The 26,378-nt window shown below is 43.3% G+C and overlaps 2 protein-coding genes across 2 annotated transcripts; both read right to left on the bottom strand.

The window, feature by feature from the left end:
- Positions 1-4,507: 4,507 nt before the first annotated feature.
- On the bottom strand, positions 4,508-23,456 carry LOC147626015 (Cwf18 pre-mRNA splicing factor). The gene is made up of 4 exons (XM_086817580.1): positions 23,239-23,456; positions 6,024-6,153; positions 5,194-5,308; positions 4,508-5,064 (listed from the first exon to the last, which is right to left on the bottom strand). Exons 1-4 carry the CDS (start codon positions 23,382-23,384, stop codon positions 5,003-5,005), a joined length of 453 nt encoding a protein of 150 aa, XP_086673706.1. The 5' UTR covers positions 23,385-23,456; the 3' UTR covers positions 4,508-5,002.
- LOC147626016 (uncharacterized) lies at positions 16,112-17,967 on the bottom strand. The gene is made up of 2 exons (XM_086817886.1): positions 16,582-17,967; positions 16,112-16,474 (listed from the first exon to the last, which is right to left on the bottom strand). The coding sequence occupies exon 1, from the start codon at positions 17,920-17,922 to the stop codon at positions 17,026-17,028; it is 897 nt and encodes a 298-aa protein (XP_086674012.1). The 5' UTR covers positions 17,923-17,967; the 3' UTR covers positions 16,112-16,474; positions 16,582-17,025.
- Positions 23,457-26,378: the final 2,922 nt, after the last annotated feature.

Genomic DNA, 26,378 nt, shown 5'->3' with positions numbered 1-26,378 from the left:
GGGGTTGGAGACCACCGTTCCAACACTTTTGTCTTATTGGCTCTTGCTCCTTTCTTACACTTTGTTTGGTTCGTTCCATGGTGATGGTGTGAAAATGAATGCATACTTGTTCTTAGAGTTAGAGAAAGAGAGAGACAAGGGGAGAAATCGAGAGAGAGGAAGAAAGAGACAAGAAAGTGAGAGTGAGGTGAATGAGGTGAATGAGTTCTTATAGGTATTTATAGGGCCAAAAATGGCATTATGACCCTTTTTTTTTTAAAGGCAAGGCACAAAGAAAAACTTTCTTTTTTTATTCGAGCACAAGTACACATGCAACAATTGTACAAGCTACTTTCACCTAATGCCTACCATGTCTTCTCATTTTGTGAATCGCTATAATAAGTAGCACGACAAACAAGGACGGATGTTCGCTTCCACTTCTCAGAATTGACACCTGTAAGCTTGGACGCTTGTGCCCTCTACATCTTCGCAACCTTCCAAAGGTATATTGAAAAACCCAATTAAATATCTCCTCCAAATAATCCTCCCCCATGACAAGTGTTTTGGAAGTAGACACCTCTTACTCAATAGTGGGACTTCTCCATTTCTTGAGTGGTCTACATGTCCAAGGAGCCATATTTATTAATAAAAATATGCACCATGTGCATATAGTATATGCTACAAAAAACCAACTATCATGAGAAATAGTAATCATACATATTACATCCTTTCAACATCAAAGACTTAAAACTCCACAAGTAAATCTCACATTAACCTACCATGTAATGAGTGATATTTGTCTCTCTGCAAGTAAATCTTGCATAAACCTACCATGTAATGAGTGATATTTGTCTCTCCACAACTATCCACCATAGCTTGAGTGAACGACTCAAGCTTTGTGTGTTGATTGTTGTAGGCTCATGCCTTTTTTGTATGAACTAGGCTCGTATACTTTATTTTCATGAAATAGGCCTACCTGGGAGATAGGACTTTATGCACTAGGCCTATGATAGAGTTGGTATGCAATTATTAAGCAATAATTATAATTTAAGGTCTCACTAATTATAAAGGAAAAGAAATTTTCTTGAAATTATAGCTAGTATAGATTGTATGATAAGAAAATCCTTAAAGAACATGAGTAGGTATGTCGTTATAAGTCTTTAAGGCAATACTAAATGGTTGGTACAATATTAGGTGTACATACCTCTGGATTAACTTACGTCTGTTGACTTACGTCTCTAGACTCACGACTCATCTCTCTTTAGGCTCACAGCTCACGTCTCCAGGCTTATGTGTATTGACTCACACCCTTTTTTGCGAGATTGTGGACTCACGTTACCCTACCTAAGAGCTCGTTTGGCCTAGTTTCTTTTTAGATTTTTATGGCTTGATGAGAGGTGAAATAGGATCATAATCCTATTTAATAGTGGTTATGCAAGTGTCTTTTGATTTTTTTGTTGGTTTTACATGCTTCTAACGTACCAATTATAATATTATATAATTTTTCTTTTAAAAAAATGAAATGAATGAACAAAAATTACATATCCTACTCTAAACCACACCTAATGGAGTTTAATGATCATGTTTTCGAAGTGGGTTCGACTCCTAATCACAATCGCTAAGCTATTCCTTGGTTCAATGCAATAAGATCAAGGTCTTATGGACTTCAAAATCATGCAAATCACTAAAAAAATCAAGCTTTACCCTTTCTAATGATGAAAGTAGAATGCCCAAATAAAAATAAACTTCAAACCAAAATAAAAGAAACACACGTAAACAATCTAAGACTCCAAAAATGTATGTTTTTCAGAGTGTCACCTCTTGATCAACACCAAGCAATCTTGAGTAATCCCAAAAGCTTATAATGGATGATGAATGGAGCACTAGGCTAATCCCTGTCAGGACAGGAGAAAAAGAAGCTATTAGAAGAGAGAAACCTACAAGAAAACCAAGTATCCATCTAGCATGCATGAATCCAACAGTACACAAGCAATCAAGAGTAGAGAAGAGAGGAGCTCACAAGTATTCTATTGCAAGGGAATGATTGTGTATTGCTTTACTAAACGACTTATATACAAGTAACTAGTTTTCACACTAGGCCAACCGAACATAAAAAGGGTCCGACCTCTATTAATAGCCTTAAGAAGGGATGTACATGAAATTCTTAGAGACTTTTCCTATTTAACATTAAGCACAAGGTAAGCCCGCTTTATATATTCCAGGTCCGTCTTACAAAAGCAAGTGCATGTTTGAGCGGGTAAGGTCGAGCAGGTGAAACCATGCTAATCTTTAACATGGGGAAAGAGAGAGAGAGAGAGAGAGAGAGAGAGAGAGAGAGAGAGAGATTTTAATGTCTACAAAAGACCAAAAAATCATATAAGCCCAATCTTGGAGAAATCTCATGTGAAGATACTTAGTTATATTAATGTAGTCTCACATTATTTTACCCTCTTCTTGCTTGAGGTTATAGATCTATGTGATAGGGCTCCATCTAGCTTCATTAGGTGAGAATCCTACAATAAATGTGTCTCTAGTTCTCGTAGTTGGCCTTTTCATGTTGGTTTAGAGAACTATTGTTTTTCCTTCAAGGTAAAGTTTGAATGAACAGACCTTGGTGGGATCACTAATCCTTCACATGGCCCTGCAAGTTTAATCAAACTTCTCTAGATACTGAATATCTTGGTTATCATCCTTGAGACTCTGGATTGGCTTTGCTTTGCCCAACTCTAAGCCTCTAGGTATTATGTTTATGTCAAATCCTCTTTTTATTTTAAACGCCATCCTAAGTATGTCTTCTCCATATTCACATAGCGATGGAGCGCAAGGGAGTGGTTGTATAAAACCCTATGTTTTTTATAGTTTGGGATTTCTTGCCCATGGAGTTGGGCTGTATAGTTTCCAATGGCACTCCTCCACCATCTTGGCTATGAGGTTGCAAGCTCACTATGGTAAGTGAGGACACGTTATGTGAATGCCCTTATGGATACCTTTGGTTTGAGGTAGTCCCACACATTGGCTCTTTATCCTTCCATGTGTTCCTTGTCCAAGAAGAGAAGAACTAGAACTTAGCTCCGCAATGAAGAAGCTTCTTAGAGTTTGGGATTTCTTGCCCATGGAATTGGGCTGTATAGTTTCCAATGGCACTCCTCCACCGTCTTGGCTATGAGGTTGCAAGCTCACTATGGCAAGTGAGGACACGTTATGTGAATGTCCTTATTATGGATACCTTTGGTTTGAGGTAGTCCCACACATTGGCTCTTTATCCTTCCATGTGTTCCTTGTTCCTTGTCTGAGCAAAGAAGAACTAGAACTTAGCTCCGTAATGAAGAAGCTTCTATAAGTTGGTTTTAGAAAAAGTGTGCTTTGATGCACTATAGTCGACTTTATTATCTTTTCCAACAATTAGTCCAAATCGGGTTTGCATCGAGTTTCACTCTAATGAAACGATCTCTAGTGCAAAACTAATTTGAGACGCATCTGTTGTGCTCAAGCTACAAGTATACGTTTTTTCCACTTTTTTTAACTATGAGATTTTTTTGATAGACTCACATCTCTACGTTCACGTATGTTGACTCACGCCTCCAGTGAGACTAATGTCTCTAGGCTCACGTGTGTTGACTTGCATCTCTAGGCTCATGACAAAAAATTTAGGCACTAGGTCTATGATAGGGTTGGTGTACTTATTGGACAATAATTACACTTAAATGCGCGATGCTGCCGAGGAAGCACCATGTGAGGTTTTGAAATCAAGACTTCTTGGTCCTAGATGAACATCTCTAGCACATGAGCTATCACCTCATTGGTTGTTTTAATACATTACTTTTAATTGTTGGTCCTTTTTTATGCTAAGAGTGCTTCGACAACAAATAGTCCCGTAACCAATGTTCTGTGTGTTCTATATGAAAGTATGTATTACCTAGGATGGGGGACACACTAAGGCTGTTCTATGTGTTCTATATGAAAGTATGTATTACCTAGGATGGGGGACACACTAAGGCTGGGTTCAAACAGCTTCGACATTCCCCTCGGATCGGGCACCTTAGGTGGCAAGAAGCCAATCATTGAAGAGCCATGTCACGGACAGGTTTGAAGAAAGGCATGTCACAGAGAGGTTTGAAGAAAATTTGAAGAAAGCCAAATGTCACAGCAGATAGGTTTGAAGGAAATTTGCTTCCGACTTCATCTTGCTCACAAAACGACAACTGCAAGTGAAGTTGGTGGGGTTTGGAACCCAAGACTAATAGCGCATATGGACAAGAGCTCTAACCACCTGGGCTATTATACCTATTTGTTGGTGAAAATAGTGTGTCAGATAAGTTCCGTTCTCCGTCAACGCTGTGTGAACTATGACACCCGTTTGTAGGGGAAGACCATGCCCCTTTTCCCCAAGAACTGTGTATATGATTATGAAAAACATCACTTGCGTTAACCAGGTAAGCCCCAAGCATTTAACCAGCTATTGTACCTTCTCAATGCATGGGAATGCAGAATCAATTTGTTTGATGGAGTTGTTATACGAGTGATAGACTAACGGCAACCATAAAGGAATTGTATAGAAGTTCATCATCATGCCAAACAACTACAACTCAGCACCCAAGAGCATGTGAAGGGTCGTGTACATGAGCATTCACGGACAACTAACAAGGATCAAGGCAAGGACTGAACAGACACCGATCAGCTATTGTCATCTTCTCTACCAAAAGGAATAAAAACACAGTTTGCACTTGTCCTAACAAAGCGTCTTTCAAAATGGATAGCTGGTTCAGTAACTGCACGTAGTGAACATCACCTAAAATTCATTTCTAATGGCAATTTGCAACCCAAAAGAAAGGGTAGTAGCTTCTCTTTCAAGCTCAATATCATTTGCACCTCATGCAAACAGAAGGGAGTCGCAAGTTTCAATGGCTCAAGGCATTAGGTTCATTGGCCCAACATTTCAGCTTATTTGTTGAATGTGACACACTGTATTTTTCAAGCTCAAAGCATGCCAAGCAAGCCTTGCCACCACAATTGTTTGTTTTTCTCAGTCTTCTTCTACCAATTGCCCATCAGCTGCAAGCTCTTGCCGCCGCTTTTCCTCCTCCTCTGCATCAATACTCGGCCATCAGTAAAGTTGATCTGGATTCTGACGATGCTTGTTTCATAAAAGCTGTGGAATAGCAATTTGACAATCAAGAACACTATTCAAAACATCAAATATTGAAAAGAGCTTACGCATAAGTTCAATGAGTGCCCTTTGAGTGCGCCTCTCAAGTTTCTCCAGTTTCTTGGCAACATCCCTGCGTAGATCCCAATTGGCTTTCTTTGGTGCAATGCTCACAAAAGGATCCTGCACAAAGCACATAAGGGGGAAAACATAAGCAAGCAGCCTACACACACACAACCCAAAATAAGCAAAAATGGATGAGGCTACCTAAATACGAGAGCTCTCTACCTTTCTCCATTAATTTTACTGAGTTATCCATTAATGAGAAGATTACACAAGTATATTAAGTTCTAAGGGGGCTCAGCTATAGAAAAGTTTGCTTCTGAAGGCCAATGAGGCCTGTGGTCATCTTATGGGCCGTTCGCCTGCCAACATTGGAGATTATTGGTTCCTGTGCCATTCTAACACTGTAAATCTTCCAGAGTGATCAACCTCTTGGTAAACATAACTCCACCCTTGACTTGCATCTCAACTACAGGAAGGGGTCAGGTAGGTGCACAGAGACCTGGTGCTTGTGACACATCAAGAAAAAGCCTGCTGCTTCGAGTGCCAAAGGCGTTTTTATTCTGAGCCTGTAAAGTAAGGAGGGAACACTTCCTTACCAACGCTAGTCTTCTCTAATTTTCTGAATCCTTTTCATGCATGGCACAAATCCCTGATACAATTCTAGAATACTGTCCTTCATGCTAAGGAATCTGTCTTTGATACATGATCCCAACAAAACCAAGATGCTTATGCACTAAGCTTAAGCCTTAGCCACATGGAAAAACATCCAATACAGAAACATTATCATGACAACTCCCTTACTAGTGTTCTGCAAAGTCATTCATGCTTTTACCTCTGTACCATTTGCGACAGATTCTGAGGCCACAGGATCATCGAATTTTGGAATAGTTGCGGGAGAAACTTTACTTGGCTGTAATTGTTTGTCCCGTGGCATATAATTCCGGAATTTTATATCTTGCTCCCTTTCAAAAACAAAAACTAAGCGAATAAAGTGTAGAAAATTGTAAAGCCAAATCAGTGAAAAAAAAATATGATCCCAATTTTAAGTCAACTACGTTGTTGGGCGGGTTGTTGCATTGTCACAAGGACATTTGTTTTTTCAAGTAATCTACTTTGTAATACAAGAAATTAAGAAATCATCTTATACTAAATGAACTTTTTCTTTTAAAAAAAAAAACTTCATCTCCTTAAGCTGGTAAAAATGCCTTTCAAGTTTTCTTACTCATTAAAGGCTTGAAGTCCATAATTAAAATATATGTTCATATCTCTCAAAAGGTTAGAAACATTTATATCAAATAACCTGTCACAGAAGTCAAAGTGCACAGCGTTTAAAAAAGCTGCAAACGAATCATGAAATGCCACGATGATAAAAATCGACTCCCCTTACCTGACCTTGTAAAAAGTGATGAGATTCGGAGTCCCGTATATGTGTATCAGTCTTTGTGTCTGTACCCATTGTGTACGTGTACCCACTCGTGTCTGGGTGTGAACAGCCCCTAAAAGGGCTAAGTATGTTAGTGTGTGTGAACCTACCCTTAGATGTGGATAAAAAAAGTGAGCCATGTGTCACTTGTCTAGTATGTGTGTGATTCCCTTGAGTCAAAAGATAGGCTTACAGCCTACAAAAGCATGTACTTGGTGTAAGCTTCTACACAAAAGGAGAAGCGATCATCTCATTGAGTCATGCATTCTCTTGCTCTCTCGTGTTTGCTGCAGCCCCTGAAGGGCTCTAAAGAAGCTCAGCTTGTACAGTTAGGGTTTCATGTGGGAGACACACACAGAGAAGGGAGAGAGAGAGAGAGAGAGAGAGACATATGGGGATAAGTCAACTCACAAAGTATGAGTGTGTGACTCCCCTATCACACATGTATATTTGCTCTAGTACACATAGTGCACTTAGTACATTAAAAGTACTAAGTGTACTATGTACTATAAAACTTATGGGCTTGTACGCACTATAAGGGTGGGCATAATGCCTTTACCCCAACAACCTCCCACTTAAAGGCAAAGTGCCCTTAAATGAAGGAAAAGAAAAAATCAGCATGTACATGATAATATACAAGGCCATATCAAGGCTGAAACTGGCCTCATCCAATGCCCATCAAGTGTCTGCAATGAGCAAACCGCTCTGGAGGCATACTCTTTGTCAACAGATCAGCCGGGTTGTCATCCGTATGAATCTTGACAAGCTGAATCAGCTTGTTCTCTATCACCTCTCTGATGAAGTGATACTTCACATCCACATGCTTCGTCTTTGCATGAAAGACAGGGTTCTTTGCCAATTGGATGACACTCTGACTGTCACAATGCAACAATGGAATATCCCCTGTATAACCCAAATCAACCACTAACCGAGACAGCCATAATGCCTCCTTGCAAGCCTCTGTGGCTGCAATATACTCGGCCTCTGTAGTAGATAAGGCCGTGCACTTCTGCATCCTGGATATCCATGACACAGCACCTGTGAATGTAAACACATGACCGGTAGTAGACTTCCGGTTATCTGGATGACCGGCATAATCCAAATCCGTGTAACCATGCACTAATGCATCCTTTTTACCAAAGCAGATGCACATATCCTGTGTGCCCTTCAGGTATCTCATGAGTCATGACACCTTTCACTGCTTCCCAATGCTTCTTGCCAGGGTTGGCCATGTATCTAGTAACCACTCCCACTGCAAATGCAATGTCCGGCCTGGTAGCAACCATGGCATACATGAGACTGCCACAAGCTGAAGCATACGGAATCTTGGCCATATCAGCCCTGTCACTATCCGACTGTGGGCTGTCCATAGCACTGAGTTTCACATATGGAGGCAAAGGAGTACTAGTCTTCTTCCCCCCCTCCATATTGAACCTCTGCAAAACTTTGCCAATGTATTCCTTCTGAGACAAATACAACACATGCTGATTTCTGTCCCGAAGTATCCGCATACCCAAAATGTGATTTGCATCACCCAAATTCTTCATATCAAAGATCTGATGCAGACTCTTCTTCAAGGCATCCATCTCTTTACGAGATTTCCCGGCAATCAACATATCATCAACATACGAGATGAGGATCAATAGACTGCCATCCAAAGCTTTCTTGGTGTATAAGCAGTGATCTATGTCACTCCTCCTGAAATCTTGGGATTTCATGAATGTATCAAATTTATGATACCATTCCCTTGGTGCCTGTTTGAGCCCATAAAGACTCTTTTTCAGCTTGCATACAAGCTTCTCCTTTCCATTCACTGCATAACCCTCTGGCTGTTGCATATATATCTCCTCATGGAGATCACCGTGAAGAAAAGCAGTCTTCACATCCATCTGAATCAAATCCACATCATCATGAGCAACCAAAGCTAATACAGCTCTAAGTGTGGTCATTTTGACCACTGGAGAGAAGATCTCATCAAAGTCCACACCATATTCCTGCTTGAAGCCCTTAGCCACTAACCTGGCTTTGTATCTTGGCTTTGCATCAGGTGCAACTTTGAGCCTGTAAACCCACTTGCATGGCAAAACCTTCTTGCCTGTAGGCAAATGCACCAACCTCCATGTTCCATTTTTGTGCAGAGAATCCATCTCTGACTTCATAGCACGCTCCCAAAGAGCCTTGTCTGCCCTCTGTAACCTTATAACAAGAGGGCTCCCCACAGTCAGTGAGCATCAAGTAGTCAACCCCTGGAACAAACCTGTCAGGGGGTCTGGAGGGTCTTGTGGACCTCCGTACCCAATGACCATCATTTGCAGGTTGCTGTCCAGCCTGCATATCACCTATTGGTGGCTCCTGTTCCATGCCATAAGGTTGAAAGATCATGCCCGGTATCTCCTCTAACTGTGGGATATCCATAGGGATATCTTCTGCCATTTCTGGCTGTCCATTTGGACCATTTTCAACACCATTTAAGGGCTGGTTTTGTTGCTGTAATGGCTGATTTACAGCCCTTTGTTGTTGTCCATGATGTCCATCATCATCAAAGATGACTCTGCCAGGCTCCTGTTGCCTTGCAGGTTCCTTATACATGCATGTTTCATCAAAAATGACATCATTGCTGCGTACAATCTTTCTATTCACTGGATCCCAAAGTCTATACCCCATTTCACCTCTGTCACCATATCCTAGGAATATGCATTTGTGAGACTTAGGATCAAGTTTGGTGCGTATTTCCCTGCGTATGTGCACGTACGCAACGCAACCAAACACTCTCAAGTGCTTGTAGGACGGAGGCTTCCCTGTCCATACTTCCTCTGGTACTTTCCCACCAAGCCTCGTGTTAGGTGACCTGTTTATAAGATGAACGGCTGTCATAACAGCTTCAGTCCAAAAACCATGAGCTAACGCAGCATGTGACAACATAGAACGGACCTTCTCCTGAATGGTCCTGTTCATCCTCTCTGCTGTCCCGTTTTGTGGAGGATCATAAGGAGCAGAGAGCTCCCTCTTGATGCCTTTAGCATCACAAAAGTCCTGAAACTGTTTGGACATATACTCTCCACCATTGTCGGAACGCAAAGCCTTCAGTGTTTTGCCAGTTTGATTCTCAACATGAGCAACAAACTTCTCAAACACTGAGAATGTATCACTCTTCAAACGAAGAGGATAAACCCACACCTTGCGTGTGGCATCATCAATAAAAGACACAAAATATTTTGCCCCTCCCAAAGAAAGCTGAGGCATCTCACATACATCTGTATGCACAAGCTCTAATTGAGCATCTTTCTATCCAAGAGCTTTCTTGTGGGGGCACTGGAGTTGCCTGCCATGTATACAATGCTCACGAAACTGAAAACTTGAGAACTTTAGAGAAGGCAAGTAACCAAAACGAGACAATTGCTCCATTCCTTTGACACTCATGTGTCCCAACCGGCTATGCCACATGGAGATTTCCGGAAGCTCGGTTGCATTTACATTAGCATGGTGACAAACACCAGCATGCATGAAGTAAAGAGTGTCCACCTTAGAGCCTCTGGCAACAACCAGTGAGCCCTTACTAATCTTCCACTTACCACCACCAAATGTGGTAACATAATCAGCATCATCAAGCTGTCCAGTAGAAAGCAGGTTCTTCTTGATCTCAGGCACATGCCTGACATCATGGAGCATAAGCTGTGAGCCATCTGAAAACACAAGCCTCACATCACCTCTGCCGAGAATCTAGCATGCATGGTTGTCACCCAAATAAACTACTCCTTCATGTCAGAATACGCAGCGGAGATGATGACCAGATCTGGAAACACAAGAGCAAAAACACAGGCAGAAAAACAGCACAAGAGAAAGAGAGATGTAGGCGTGTAACTCTGCTCTGATATACACAAGAAGATCCCGAATATGATACAAATATGGTATGGGGGCTGGGGGCCTATTTATATGCCCCCAGATAGGCAGTCGGCCTGCTGAAGAGACCTCCACGACTGCATCAACAGTCGGCCAGCAGCAGATGAGGCCCACGACTGCATACATCCAGTCGGCCAGCATCACAGAGGTCCACGACTGAAGTCTAGGCAGTCGGCCAGCTAAAAATGATAAAACACCTGATAAGGACGGGCACACCCACAACAAAGGCCCTGGTGTATAAATCTAGACAGGAGATGACTTCTAACACTTCATTGCCAGCAGTATACCTGACAAACAAGTCTCTGCAACCTGTGACATGAAAGGAGGCACCTGAATCAATGATCCACGAGTGCATACCATGACCATCTCCTGCATGAAGTGAATGGGCATCAAGTGAAGACATGAATAGGACTTCATCCTCACTATCACCTGCATGTGACACATTGACTTCTTCAATCTTGACTCCACTTTTGCCCTTTGGCTTTGCATCTTTGGCTTCATCTTTGTCTTTGTCTTTTCCTTTGCCCTTTTCCTTTTGATCATTCTCCATTTGTAGCATTGCTTTTTGGAATGTCCCTTCTTGCCACAATAATGGCATTCCAAGTCCATTTTGGAGCGGGACTTGCTCCTTCCCCATTCTTGGCTTTTACCCCTTTGCTGGGATCTCCCACGTGCATTCATTGCATTGGACTTTCCAACAAAGTTGTTCTTCCTGTTCATCTCCTCTTGAAGGAGAGCACCCTCCACATCTGCATATGACAGCATAGCATTTGAATTGCTAGTGGCTATCCTGAATGTGTCCCAACTCTCTGGCAAAGTGCATAAGAGAAAGGTGGCTTTGAACTCATCGTCCATTGCCAACTTTTGATTGATGACCTGGCTGACAACACCATTAAACTCATTTAGATGGGCTGTCATAGACGCCCCTTCCTTCATTTGAAGACCTATGAGTTTCTTCAACCAATACACTTTGCTTGAGGCACTTTGCTGGGCATACAAGTCCTGCAATCTTTGCCACATTCCCCAAGCTGTCTTCTCTTCACGTATGCTGAAAAGTAAAGAGTCTGACACAGACAACATGATGGTGGATCTTGCCAGCTCATCCATATCTTCCCATTCTTCAGCAGTAAGAGAAGCGGGCATTACACCCCTTTCTTTGATGGGCTTGTGCTGCTTCTTCTGGAGCAACACATTATAGCACTGGGTTTGCCAAATGTCATAATTATGTGAGCCTTCAAGCTTTTTGATGTGAAGCAATGAAGAGCTCTCACCTATGGTTGCCATAGCAATATGCAACCTTTGACACAGTCAATGCCTGACTCCCTACAAGATGTGCAAACACTACACCAAAAGCACACAAAGTGCTCACAGTTGTTCTCCCAAAGTTTATCTCCCACTGCGGAAGCACGAATGCAACTCTCCTCCCACTGAATGTGATAAAATCACCAAAATCTGGTTGCTGCAGATTTATGACAGCACCTTAGATGTGCTCTGTTCCCCTTCCAAAATATTGTACAACAGTACTAAGTGCTCACCAATGATGTACCAAATCTGTACCGGCAAGTACAGCAGCTGAAAATGAGCCTTTTCCTCACTCAAATCAATGTACAGCCATGCCAAAACTTGTACAAAGTTGTACCAAATCTGTACCAGCAAGTACAGTAGCAATAAATGCTCTCTTGGCTGTCCAAATGAGTGAAAATCAGACCTTGACAGTCCCCACCACTGCATACAACAGTCCCGGACAGAAATTGGGCAAAAGCCCCTTGACTGCAAGTGGATTACTGAGGGTTCAAGGCATAAAAGTCTTCCCTGCCGCTTTGCCAAGCTCAACAAGCACAAAATCTTGAAAGGCCCCTTGATTTAAGATCAATTTCTGATCATGAATGGCACATTAATGCACATGAAGGCATCCAGAGTCTTCACAATGCTTCCCCCTGGCCACATATACATCCAATACATAAAAGCCCCTTGATTTACTGGCACATTGAGTGCTTGACAGGCATCAACACATTGCCCAAAGCATCAAATGCCAGTGCCTGCATGCAAAACAACCCAATTGGCACAAAAGCCCTTTGATTTGCACTCCAATTTCCTGCAATTTAGCCCCGAATGTGAAATTGCTCACATCATACAGCATGTATGAATGCCCAATGGCACAATTACATCAAAAGCCCCAAATGTTAACACCCAATTTCCTGCCAATTGACCAGGAATGTGACCAATGTCACCCAATGTTGCCGATTGTGCTCAAATCTGAGCCATTAGGACCTATACCTGCTCAATTGATGATAATGGACATGCAAATCCCAAAATTGAAGCAAATACCTCTGAAAATTTCTGATTTCTGTTGCAGGAAAGGGGGGGGGGGGGGGGGGGCGTCGTATTTGCTGACTCGTGTAGCCGAGTTCACAAGCTGCAATGAGCGAACTTTGAGCTATGCATGCGGGAGCTAATGACGAAGAGGTGGTTGCCGGATTGAGTCGTAGACGGCAGGCTGCAAACGCAGGCGGCGTGGGAGAACCGGCAACGTGCATACGAGTAGGGCGACTATACCTTGGAGCCGGCAGCGGCGATTGTGCAGCAGACGGGCAAGGGCTGATGTTGGGAAGTCACAGACGGCGGAGTGGAGTGGTGGATGAGGAGGAGCTGAGCCTGCATGAGGCGAGTTGCGCTATCGAGGTCGGCGACGATGGAACGGAGCCTCTCCCGCACGGCGCCCGACTCCTCCAGCTACGCGCGAAACTCCTCAAACTGCCGGTCCAGACACTTGCCTTCGTGCTAGCTTGGCATGCAAGTGTCCTCAATATTGGAGGCAGTGCTGCCATAGCCAGTAATTACAGATGCCGCTTCATCATGCACTGAGGCTCTGATACCAGTTGAAGGGCTCTAAAGAAGCTCAGCTTGTACAGTTAGGGTTTCATGTGGGAGACACACACAGAGAAGGGAGAGAGAGAGAGAGAGAGAGACATATGGGGATAAGTCATCTCACAAAGTATGAGTGTGTGACTCCCCTATCACACATGTATATTTGCTCTAGTACACATAGTGCACTTAGTATATTAAAAGTACTAAGTGTACTATGTACTATAAAACTTATGGGCTTGTACACACTATAAGGGTGGGCATAATGCCTTTACCCCAACAGCCCCGATGGTAGTAGAGGCACTCTTCCAGACAGTCACATACCTCCATCGCATCAATCACATGGATCCCCACAGGTACCCAAGGCTTCCATTCCATGATGAGATATGCCATGGACATTATTGTATCACTTTGGTCTCATAGGCCCATTGGGTCTCTCTCTCTCTCTCTCTCTCTCTCTCTCTCTCTCTCCCCATGATGGAGATCTTTCATCCTCCATAATTTCACAGTTTCTCACTCCTCATCATGCAGTTGCATGGGCTAACCCTAACTTCCTTCAGTTAGTATCAAAGAAGGATACTAGCATGTTTAGGGTTTTCTAAAGAATTAGGGTTTATGCTGATTTTTTCTATGCTGCCTGTCATCATCTTCATGACCACGTATGTCTGCTAATGCTAGCTCTCTTCCTCTTGCGACTTGTGGCACTCCATCCTTCAATTGGCCGCCTGCATTGTTCTATGTTGACTGTCAGCATCGTTCCCAACCGACTCCACATTGTTACTGTCGAATGACTTAAAGGAGTTACTACCAACTAACTCCATCCATATAGTTCCAATCATAGTTGTCAGGTACGATACTATACGATAGTCGATTCGATACCGTACGAAAAAATACGGTGTGATATAAAAATTATTATTATCGTATGATAAAATGTGGTGTCTTAAAAAAATACTTATAAACTTAGGTATTTTCAATTTCGAGATATGGAGTATTTTAAAAAGGATGGAATCATCATAGCATAGAGGACGCTCAAACAACCAAAGACAAGCAAGAACAAGACCATTACCTCCAAAAAATATATTTTTTGGGGAAAAAAATTTGAAAAAATATATATATATTATTTTTTTCCCTAGAAAAATCCATATTTTTGTACGATATGGCATCTGTTAGAAGTCATCTCTTGTCTTTATGTTGACACCAAGGCCTTTGTTGTGGGTGTGCCCGCCCTTGTAAATGTTTTCTCATTTTTCCTCACTCCCCGTATTTTTTCCCCACTTTTCCCTATTTTTCTGTGGCTTGGGTGGCAGCCCCGTGGTGGAAGGAGGACCTCTGAAGCTAGCCGACTGTATTTGGACATGCTGGTGATGGCTGGTTTTGTTGCTTCAGGTCCACGACCTCCCAAATGAGCTGGCCGACACCCTGCTCTGCTAGTAGCCGATTGGTGATGATGGCTGGTCGTGGAGTTTGTTGTCCTGTCGGTTGCCCTACAACAGGCCAACTACTGTTTGGGGGCCATATAAAATGGCCCCACAGCCCCTTGTCACAGTTGTATCATTCCGGGATCTTCTTTGTGTATATAGAGCAGAGTTACACGCCTCTATCTCTCTCTCTCTTGTGCTGTTGTTTTCTGCATTGCGTTTGCTCTTGTGTTCCCAGATCTGGTCATCATCTCCGCTGCGTATTCTAACATGGTATCAGAGCTATAGGCTCTTGATAGTTCTTGGGATTTGTGTGAGCAAGAGGGGGACTGTTGTGTTGCTGATTGGTGGACTGTTCAGGACTGTTCGGGAAGAGGAGAAGCAAGAGGACGGCGGGCTGATTTACTAGACAGCCACTTGCAGGTGTAAGTTCTTCTTTGTTCCCACCCACCCACCGTTTTTCAGAGTACATCCCCGCAATGGCAAATCTATTAGAGATGGCCGAGAAGCATGTGAAGATCCCTACACTCCCCACGTTCCCGATGGACCGTCAGTTGGACAGGAACAACTACGGCATATGGAAGGTTATGATGAAATCTGTTCTGGAGTCTTCCGACCTCGCTGATTTCGTCGTCGTTGGGGTTCCATGGCCGGAAGTAGAGGAAGGGGAGTTACCGTCGATCTGAAAGGACCGGGAGGCACAGGCACAGATGTGGGATCGTGTCAACGCCAGGGTCTGTTCGTTTATCTTCCTCAACTGCACACCGTAGGTAATCAATCATGTAAAGCATATGACGCTGGCTGGAGGTATATGCATAGTTTCCACGAGTTTCGGAAACGGGGGTGCGGAGCACGGCGGGAAACAGAGTTTCGGAGTTTCGGCCTTCGGGAAGAAACGGGGAAACGGAGTTTCGGTTTTAGGGTTTAATACATACATATATAATTAATAAAAACATTACAAAAGCTTGAAAAATACATCTTTGCTTAAGTTCAATGTCAAAGACTCAAATGATAGATCAAAATTCAGAAATGACAACTGTAGGCTCAAGCCTCAAAAGAGTCAATACAAAACAAGATCCATCATCCATCATCCATCATCCATAATCCATATGTATAGACTATAGTAAATACAAAACATGATCAAAAAATATCCATGTGGCTGGCAGGCTGGCAGCAGCTGCTGGCATGACAAAATCCTAGAGCTAAGTGCTCCAAAAATCACTCATCAAGATCATCCATGGAGGAGTCATCCTCCGACTCATGAGAGTCAGGCTCAAATGAAGAAATGGCAGGATCGTGGTCCTCTGCCTCTGCTGAAGTGGAAGCGATGGATCCCCCCCTCTGCCTCTGAGAATGGGTGGTGCAGCAGGTGTTGTGGCTCGGCACTGTCAGCTCCTCATAAAGCAAGGTGTACATATCACGCTCATTCCGTGGGATCTCTGGGATGAACCTCTCCCTCATGATGTCGATCTTATCCACATTCACCTGTGAAGGCTCCGGATGTCGGGCATTCCTCTCAAGGAGCTGGAGGTTGCAATGACAAAACACCAACCGCTCTAGCTGAGCGGTACTCAGCCTATTCCTCTTCTTTGTATGGAAGAGGGCCCAAGTGCTCCAATTCCTCTCACATGGACCCGAACTGCAATCCTGTGAGAGCACTCGAATGGCGATGCGTTTCTGTTATTGAAATGCACATACAATTAGAAATTAGAACTAAGTGGAAACAAGAAAGATGCACATTGTACAGTGTACTATGTAAACTGTAGTTAAGGGTAGTGAATTACCAGCGTGGGAGCACAATTTCCATACTTCTCCCACCATGAGACAGGCTGTAGAGCTGAGTCTCTCGAAGCTTTGCAGTCTCTCGACCAAAGCTCCCTGTCTGGTTGCGAAAGGCCAAGAGATCATCCTCTATACATTTCAGCATGTGCACATTACCAGATGTCAAGTTCCTCATGTATGTCATGAAGCCTTCTTCTAGCTCCTCGTTCTCGTATTGCTCCTCATCTCGCCACAAAGGATGCAATACATGTGCTACTGCATGAATCGGCCTGTGAAACCAATCCCATCGCCGATTCCACACAGCCTTGATTTCATCAACCCTTTAGAGATCAAACCATAAGATAAAAAAGGACAAAAAACAAGAGTCAAGAGTCGAGACCAATGTAAAGACTCAAGAGTAAAATAAAGATAAGAAGTAAAGCAAGGGTAGCCATGACTGAGGAGACTTATTGCTCTGCTCTCAAGTAGTCTTGGTTGTTGAGAGCCCCCCCAATCTTGTCCATGTACTCGTATAAAAGGCCTAGAGTACTGCCCTCCATGTCTGTAATGCGTAACACTGTGTAGATGGGGTTGAGAGTTTTGATCAACCCCTCAACCTCTACCCACCACTCCTCTCTCATGACATCACGCACAAAAGCTCTTGCCTTGGGGCTCTCTCTCTCATCCCACTCTAGCCATTCATTTGAGTAGACAGTGCGTACCAACTCTCTGCGGACTCGCAGGAGTCTCTCAAGCACAATGAACATGTATGCAAATCTGGTGGCTGCAGGCTGCAATAGCTCAAGAGTGCTGTAGGCCCGATACATGCTCAAGACTTTTGGCCTCTTCTTCACAAACTTCACCATGCTTCGTGCGGTGCAAAAGATGGCTTCAACCCATTGTATTTGACCTATGTCCTCAATCAATAAGTCGAGGCTATGTGATGCACAAGGGGTCCACACAATGGCTGGAAATTCATCCTCTAGCATAGAGCCCATAGACTTACAATTACTTCCATTATCTGTCACCACCTGCACAACATTCTCAGGCCCAACTTGCACTATAGCCTCCCTTATATGTGTCCAAATAAATGCACCTGTAACTGTGAGACCTGGGAGGGAGGCATCAATGGCTTTCAAAAACATAATGCCTTTGCAGCATGACACCAAAACATTGTATACATTTCTCCTGCGTACATCTGACCACCCATCACACAATATAGTGCAGCCATACTTTTTCCATGTTTCCTTCAAGGGCTCTAGCTGCACTTCTATGCATGATTTTTCCCGCTTTAGCTCTCGTGTCCGCAGAGCCTCAGATGTAGGGCCATCCCACTCGCATCCAATGCGGCTGATGGCCCTCATGGTCTTCCTCCAAACTATGGGTATATGGCAGCATTTGGCCTCTCTTTACAACAGGGTATCGCCCATGAAGAGGATTTCCTTGGAAGTACAGATGCGGGTTATGAGCCCTACAAAGTCTTTGACGATGCGGGAGCATATTAACAAGCTGTAGGCTCTTCAGCGGGAAGTTCTTCAGGCTGGGAAGGAGATATCATCAGAGGACATGGCCATAACGTTGCTGTCGCATTTGCCCTCTCAGTACTCAGCATTTTACTCGTCTTTGATAACCAGTGGCAAGCTCAGCACCATCACGTGGGAGGAGCTTGTGCCCATGGTCTTGGACCAGGAGGAATGATTCACGAACCCTCCTCAGGGTGGAGGTTCGGAGGCCTTAACTGGCCAACGGTCAAAAGGCCGTAACACAGCCGAAGGGAAGGCTTCATCGGAGAAGTCTTCTGAGAAGAAGCCCGTTCGCTGACCGCGAGAAACTAAAGGCTGAGAGGACCTGTAATGATTGTGGCAAGAAAGGCCACTATTGGAGGCAGTGTCCCAAGCGGAAGACCGAGAAGGGTGAAGATTCCTCAACAGCAATCATGAAGACTCCCGGCTTTTGTGCACCTGGAGGTGATAGACACCGCTGTTTCATTTTCTTTAGGCAGGGAGTAGGTTGGAGAATTCTCCGCAACAAATACTCGGGAGTGGATTCTAGATAGCGGTGCTTCCAAGCACATGACTGCTTCCCGTTCAGATTTACAGGATCTCTGCAGGTATTCTGGTCACATTCTTACGGGGGATACATCCACTATCCCAGTTCATAGTGAGGGCAGGTTGGAGATAGTTTCCGATAGCAGAGGGGGGAAGCATTCCCCTAGGTGTTGTATGTTCCGTCACTTTGTTTTCATCTGTTGTTAGTGCATCAGGTTTGCAAGACTGGCGTAAAACCTGAGTAGACCGCTGGGGCAACGGTGAAGCGGCAGCCTGTGCTGTAGCAGTAGCGGTAATCACTGAAGCATGTGCAATCGCATTGTGATGAATTCTTCCTCGAGTATCCACAATTATAAGCAGACTACCTCAAAGCCATAAACTTGCCGCCAAGCTAAGCAAGAGGGAATGTCACGTGCACCCATGCATTGTGGTACACAGTGACAAACTGGCTCATCAACAGTGCAAGAAACATGTACATAAGTAGTACCTTGATAGAATATTTCGTCGTATGCCGTGACCCCTTTGTGAGCCCCAGTCCGGGACATGTCAAGCACGAGCTACATAAGTCAGTCTCCCAGCCTTAGAGGTCTATTAGGTCAGTGTTAGGTTAGTCCTCTTAACCCACTTTGGAGAATTCAGCAAGTAGTCCTCATGTAGGTACATATAGATGTCAGCCTAGGAGTAGAATGCATCAGAAGCATATTAGTTGCATCCATGTAGTAGGGGCCAGCCCCAAGGCCAACCCAAGGAAGGGACAGCCTTGCAATGGGTGTCAAATACTCTCATCCAACATAAAGCCCCAATAGGCAGCCCTAGAGGTGGCCTGGGCAGCAATTGGCAGTCCTCCATGTGGCCTGGGTGGCTATCGGCTAGGTCTGAGGTGAGTTGGCCAACAGCCAGGAAAGCCCACAACCATAACTCAACATTTAATACTATTTAATCTAATCGTGGCAAATAAAAACAGGACGACAGCTTTAATGCCAGCCGACCAGCACCCTATGGACATATAAAATGGTGAGCTTGCCATAGTCCATAAATCATCAGATTAAAATTCAAGTTTACATTCTCAAGCATGTGTGCTTAGACAGCCTGCCTTTGCATACTTTCAGCATCCTTTGTGCTTTCAAGCCCAAGGCATCCGAAGCTCAGTCTCTTTCCAAAGTTCTCAACACACCAACCCTCAATCTCGGGCCGGGTATTCTCTTTGAAGATAGCTTCACAATCGCCTACAACTTATGCACAGTTCTGCCCAGAGTTTGGTCACTTCGTCCTTGCGTTTGGTGGTCGGTCAGTCAGTCAGTTTGTCCGCTCAATCTTGTGGACACAATTCAGCTTGTATTCAGTTGTCCCAAAGAAATAAAGTAAAATACTCTTGCTTGCGGGGGGCTTCAATGGGTGATTGGGACTCCATCTGGTGTCGTCTTGACTGCATCTTTCAATTCATGTATGATGTTTAAAGGATTGCTAAAGACTCACTAAACTCAGGTATAAAGAAGGCCTCGTTGTTTTCACACGGTCCTAGCTTGGCGTATACTGCATGAGAAGTGGAAAGTGTTCAACAAAAATAACAGAGTCAAAGTATAAGGTTAAAGTCAATAGTCTAGGGAAGAAGGATGACAGAGTGTCCACCTCATCATCAAGTTTAGCAAGAGGGGATGTCACATGCACACCCGTGCCATGGCTAATCTCCAGCATGAATAGCATAATCCCTAATTAGGATTCAAGCAGACAATTAGGACAGTGATTAGAGCATCATCAACAATAGAATCATCATCAGCATCACCATCATCCTCAACATCATTATCATCAATGTCAACATCAGCACCATATTATCATCATCATCACCATAACCTCATTGGAGGGCATGGAAGCAAACAGTAATCACAACCAACATGGGGTCCTAGGCAACAGTTGGCCAAGTGTTAGTGTGAAGGGCAGCAAGTGTGGGTAGCAGTAAAGTAGGTGCAGCATATTAAAGGGGCCCTAATGCCTATTATTTGTCCAAGCAACAGACCGACAACCCTATAGCTGGCCAACCAACATCCTCCTCATATATAAAAGCATAAAAGCCATCATTCAACTGAATTTAGCATATTCAGCATAGAAGTCAGCATCTAGCATGTAGAAGGGGCCAGATGTCACCCCTTTGGGACTGACCAAGGACCTACATCATGTACAAGCATTATAGTCACCTTTTTGTACCATATTAGTACAGAAAACCTAACACCAACTCTCTTTCTTCTTCTCTCTCTTGTCTTAATCATGTTTAATCAGCATCTTGTTCTTAATCAAGCTTAGGACACAACAAGGCTTCAGCGGATGCCTCTCTCTCTCTCTCTCTCTCTCTCTCTCTCTCTCTCTCTCTCTCTCTCTCTCTCTCTCTCTGCACTCTTATCTCCGTTACATTGTGCTATCGTCAAGAACCAAGCTGCTGAATACTCATTATCAAAGCATAATTCTATCTGTAAGCTTCCACATGTTACAATGGTATCGCAGCTTTGCCTTTTGGCGAAGAGATTCAGGCAAGAAAAAAATTGCTTGGGCGGTTGATTATTAGATGCCAGTAGCACTCCCATTCCGGTGTGACTCCTGTACCTTGAAGGATGGCTGGTTTATAGCCTCCGGAAGCGACTGGAAACGTCTCCCCACACACATATTGGATGGTTAATTTGCGGTCAAGGAAAAACTTAACCACTAATAATGAGAGAGAACACCAGACCCCTGAAGAAACTATTTCTTCTACAACGACTACATCACGAAGCCAAGTTGCCAGTGGTTATATGAACGCCATGTTCCAAGATTTCATGAGCATCATAGTGCACCAAGGGGAACAAATGCTGGAGTACAAGGCTGCAATTTAAGCCTTGGAGAAGCACATACCTCTTCAAGATACCTCCCCCTCTCCTCCACTAGTTATCACCGAGATGCCTTCCCAAACCCCTTCCCAGACATCTACTTAGGCTACCTCCATTGCGGAGTTGACCCAACAATCACGTGCTTATTTCGCTGCTCACGTCGACCCCACATCTTTGTACTCATGGATTCATCAGGCTTATTTTGCTGCTCACATGGAAAAAGTTGTGTTAGCTAGCTGCTACATAGAAGGGGAAACTATCTCTTGGTGGACACATTGGGCCCAAGCAAATTCCCACTTTGGGGCTGCTGCCTATGAATGGGACTAGTTTGTCACAAACCTCAAGAAGCGTTTCTATCGCCTCGCTATCTTGAGCGACTCGAGGATGAGTACTAGTGTGTGCCAAAACGAGCAGCCAGTCCTCCAATGTGCCAATAAAGTCACTCACCTAGCTTTCCAGTTGCAAAAAAACAACAAAGGACAAGAAAGGACAATTCCTTTATGGTTTAGACACGCAAATCCAATGGCATATGCGTATGTTTAATACCCTCTAAAGGGCCTCCACCGTGAAGATGTATTTCTTTTATTGCTGAATGTGGAGGACTAGCTGTGGGGTGTAAATCAGCACTATATACTCATTGGAGATGCGTGATGGACTCTTCTCATGATGGACTCCCAAAAGAGAGGGCTAACTGGATGCCTCCCTAACCGGCTAATGAGATAGTGACTTTTCCCAACCCCAACTTGTGCACTCCTGGAAACTAGGGCTCTACCCTAACCAAGCAGCCAACCCACATGGGTGATGAATAGAAAAAAACCCTAGGCTCTGTTACCGACTATAGAACATGCATGTCCATGTGCTAGGATTTGAGAGTAGAGATAGAGAAGATAACAACGAAATCAAACACACACAGCACACACATGAGTCCAAAAATTCAAGTACAAATGATGACTGAGAATGAAGACGTCAATTCTCAACCCATGCTCTCCCTTGGCCAGATGCCTGTAGAGAAACGCTCTATAGACACCTAGCACTAAGAAGTATGCGGATTATTTTGCCAATTTTCCAAGGCACAAATATATATGCATCAATAATGCTGGTCAGCCAATATAGACTACTGCCAGCCTTCTGTCCAATGGGTGCCTGCCATGCAGCCTTGAGCGCCAATCCCAACACAGTCCCCAGGCCTGTGCACACCTGCCCAATGGCTACGCACAATACCAGATGCTCCTGGCTTGCAGCCCGACTGATACCTTGGCTGGCTGTAACCACTACAGGTGAGGTGTGTCACAGATTCACAGTTTGTAGGGCAGCCTACTGTTGCTATGCTAGGGCCATGTCTCATAGTCAATGCAATTTTAAACCTCGCCCCATTCCAGGACGTTGGAAAAGGAGGGACGATGGGGGACAAGGAAGAGGGGATGCACTAGGTCTGACTTTTTCTCCCCACAATTTTTTTCGCTTGAACACAATGTTTAGGTATTTATTATTTGATGAAACAGTCATTTCTACACAATTCTAATATTGTTATATTTATACATCGTACGCAGATTTCTGGTGTTGCATCTACATACAAGTATTCTGGCGTATGTATGGCTACACATCTGCATATGCATGGTTTTATGCCAGTGCGGATATAGCTGAGGCTACATATGTGCAAATCGATGTGCTGTGACTGTTTCACACATAGATACACTCTTAGGCAGGTATGGCTCAACACGTGTGTATGCATATTCGAATGCTAAAGAGGGGCAATTATACGGTCTACGACACTTACGGCGGATGCTGCTGCTCCTGCTTGTCCTCCTCCTCTGGTTCTTGGGCCTGCTGTTCTTCGGGCCCCACCAGTTCCACAGCGGCACGCAGGGCCCGAAGCCTCTCCCGCCGTTGAGCTGCTGCGCTCTCCAGGTCGTCTTCCGCCATCGATGAGAGCCTACGCTGTGAACTGCTGGATGCAAAATTTCAAATAAACATATATATGTTCATGAAAACATAGGGTCGCTTTAGCCACGGAAATCGGTCAAAATAAGGCCCCAAAACGTTTTTTTCTAAATTTATAATTTGCTCGTTTTTGTTTGTAAGGTATTTTTTGATTTCAGGTTTTTAGGCCTTGTAGATTGCAATACTATAGTTATAGATTTTATTTCTTCCATTTATAGTAGATTTTGACGGTTGTTTTGGACGTGTGTTTATCTCTCTCCCCTCCTGTGCATGCCTCTCCACGGAGTAAGTAGGCCCTCCTATGAACTCGCGAGACAAACAAGCTCTCTCTCTCTCTCTCTCTCTCTCTCTCTCTCTCAACTATGTGTCTTAATGATGCAGGCAACAGGAGACATCAGCGATGCAGTTCCGCGTTGATGTCTCTTGTTCAAGACGTGGGAGTTGGCAGGGTTCTGTCGATGACAAGTGGGGAGGGGGGAGACAAAGAAACGGAGACAAGCGTGCGCAAGACAAACAACGAGGGAGGAGGTCTTCGGGAGGAAAGAGGTGACCATGAGGGAGGAGGAAGAGAGAGAGAGACAAAGAGAGGAACACGCGGGGGGGGAGAGAGAGAGAGAGAGAGAGAGAGAGAGAGAGGTGCCGGAGGAGAGAGACGAGGAGGAGGGGGTTTTAATATAAATATGTATTAATTAATGCCACGTCAGTGGCATTAATTAATACATATCAAACAAATTGTCTCAATAAGCCACCAAAACGTTTTTCCCCTGCCATTAATTAATTAGTTGTGGCTTCGTCCACAATGACACAGCTAAAAGTATATCTGCAAATATCTTCTCATAAAAGGAAAAAAAACATTCGTCCACAATATGCATGACACGACTAAAAATATATCTGCAAATATCTTCTCATAAAAGAAAAAAAAACAGCTATCGAATCGCATGCTTCTTTCCTCTTTCGGAATGTTATAGGACGATCATACGCATATTGCTCATCCCATGTTTATACTGTTTGACGTGTTCTCTTGCATGGGCATCCGTGTTATTCTGGTATGTGTTGCGCCTGCATGGAGGAAGGATCATGTGTGTTCGCTTGCCCTATGTTCTTGGAGTTATGGAAAGAAACTTTGTAGTGCTTATAAATATGATTTCGACGTTGTTCTGTGCATGCTTTTCATCATGCCACAATATAGATTTCCTCTTCAAGATATTACAAACTCTGCGCGCCTGGTCCTAGTTCTCATTCTCTTCTCTGTCATGAAACACAAACAACTGCAAGTACTGTTTGTAGGAATGCATGTGCGACTCTACACCACCCAGAATAGTCACTTCTCCTATGGGTGGTGCTGACTCTGCACCACCTAGAATAGTCACTTCTCCTATGGGACCAGCCTCTGTTTGTAACCTTTTGTGGCAGTTAAAAGGTCTACAAGATCTCAAGGTAATGCTTCTCCAAATTTTGTTGTCTGTTGTTCACTGTCTGAAAACAAGTTCAGCTCTTTTAAAAATTGTGTATGTGTTTGACAGTCTAGTTACTTTAAAATTTTGACTTCTTAAAATAATAATCCACTATAAATATTATTTGCATAGTGATGCACTATAATTATTCCATTGTTACTTTGATTCCAGGGTCTTCTGAAAATAAGAAACAAAGATCCATTAGTGAAGCACTGTCCACAATTCCTTGAAGCAAAAAACAACAAGCTTATCGATGCTTCAATAACCATAGGCATTGGTAATGGTGACATCGATCTATCTAATTGGGAACCATTGGAAGAATTTACTTTCATGGAGTGTGTAAATGGATTGTTTTCTCTTGAGACAAGGGTGGCACTCTCAATCATTTGCACATCCAAATGGTTGTCACCATCATGGCTCCATCTTGGTACATGCAATGGGATTTATTTAAAATACAAGGAGGTTTAGTGATGTGTAGAGCACTTTGCCAAGTACATATGCATACTTTTAAAGGTATGCTAGGATATTGTATGAAAGACCTACACAAGAACCATTTCAAATTCTTTTATCATAAAGTTTCATCCTAAGAAATAACTCATGGCCATCAACTGTATGCTTTATATGGGCAAGGTGATTTGAAAAATAAAGTCTTATTGACACCAATAAACCTATTCGAGCGTGCCTATGTTTACATGGAAAATTAGATTCCTAATAAATTAGGCGCAACTCTAGAAAGCACTTTGCTTAGAATGATACAAGGTGGAAAATATTATCTAACTGCATCATGGATAATAACAAAAACTGGTAATGTGAAGGAGAGGAAGAGAGCTAACAAAATTCTGCACCTAACAAAATGTGTGGATGTAGAAACTATTTTCTATATGGAGACTACTGGGACAAGATACTTCTATGATAAAGAAGTGGAGAATTTCATAAGGGATTGCCCACAATCAACAACACGATGAAGGAACCAGCCAACAACATCCGATTGTTGTTGATGGTGATGATTGTGACACAAAAGAAGACTTTAGCAATTTATACTTTTCTGTACAGGAGAAAACAATCAAGTTTAGTCAAGCCATCATTGATGGACAAGAGTTTATACCCTTCTCATCACTAACAACTAGAAAAGTTACGGGGTTGCCAAAGGATGATGCTTGCATCTTATAGATTTCGCATCTCGAAACTCAAGTTTGTTCACTTGTTTTGGTTTGACTATATTAGCCTCACAAGTTTGTGTTTATGAGTTCTCCACAGTGAATATGGATTGAGATTTTGTTGTGTCAACCTTCATTTTGCATATTCTATTTGAGTTTGTGTTTTTCATTCTCATTGATTTGTTTTCATGTTCGTGAATTTTGATTTGCAAATAATATACAATAAATGTCCATGCAATTTCACATTCAAAATAAGAAGACCTTACATTTTAATTAATAGGCATCCTTTAACTAAATATAATATATTTGTTAATAAATGCCACGTAAGTGGCATTAATTAATATGCATATGAAATTTTTTTTGAA

The sequence above is a fragment of the Cibotium barometz genome, chromosome 23 (assembly GCF_041138505.1).
Source record: "Cibotium barometz isolate CiBa-2024 chromosome 23, ASM4113850v1, whole genome shotgun sequence".
In the NCBI taxonomy this organism is placed as follows: Eukaryota; Viridiplantae; Streptophyta; class Polypodiopsida; order Cyatheales; family Cibotiaceae; genus Cibotium; species Cibotium barometz.
The sequence above is the reverse complement of the archived record's forward strand: the minus strand, read 5'-3'. Positions and strand labels throughout refer to the sequence as shown.

Coding starts and splice junctions, on each gene's coding strand:
- LOC147626016 (XM_086817886.1), bottom strand. CDS start 17,922: ATGAGGGCCATCAGCCGCATTGGATGCGAGTGGGATGGCCCTACATCT.
- LOC147626015 (XM_086817580.1), bottom strand. CDS start 23,384: ATGGCGGAAGACGACCTGGAGAGCGCAGCAGCTCAACGGCGGGAGAGG. Junction 5,309..6,023: donor CTGTCGCAAATGGTACAGAG/GTAAAAGCATGA, acceptor TGCTTTGTGCAG/GATCCTTTTGTGAGCATTGC. Junction 5,065..5,193: donor GGCACTCATTGAACTTATGC/GTAAGCTCTTTT, acceptor GTATTGATGCAG/AGGAGGAGGAAAAGCGGCGG.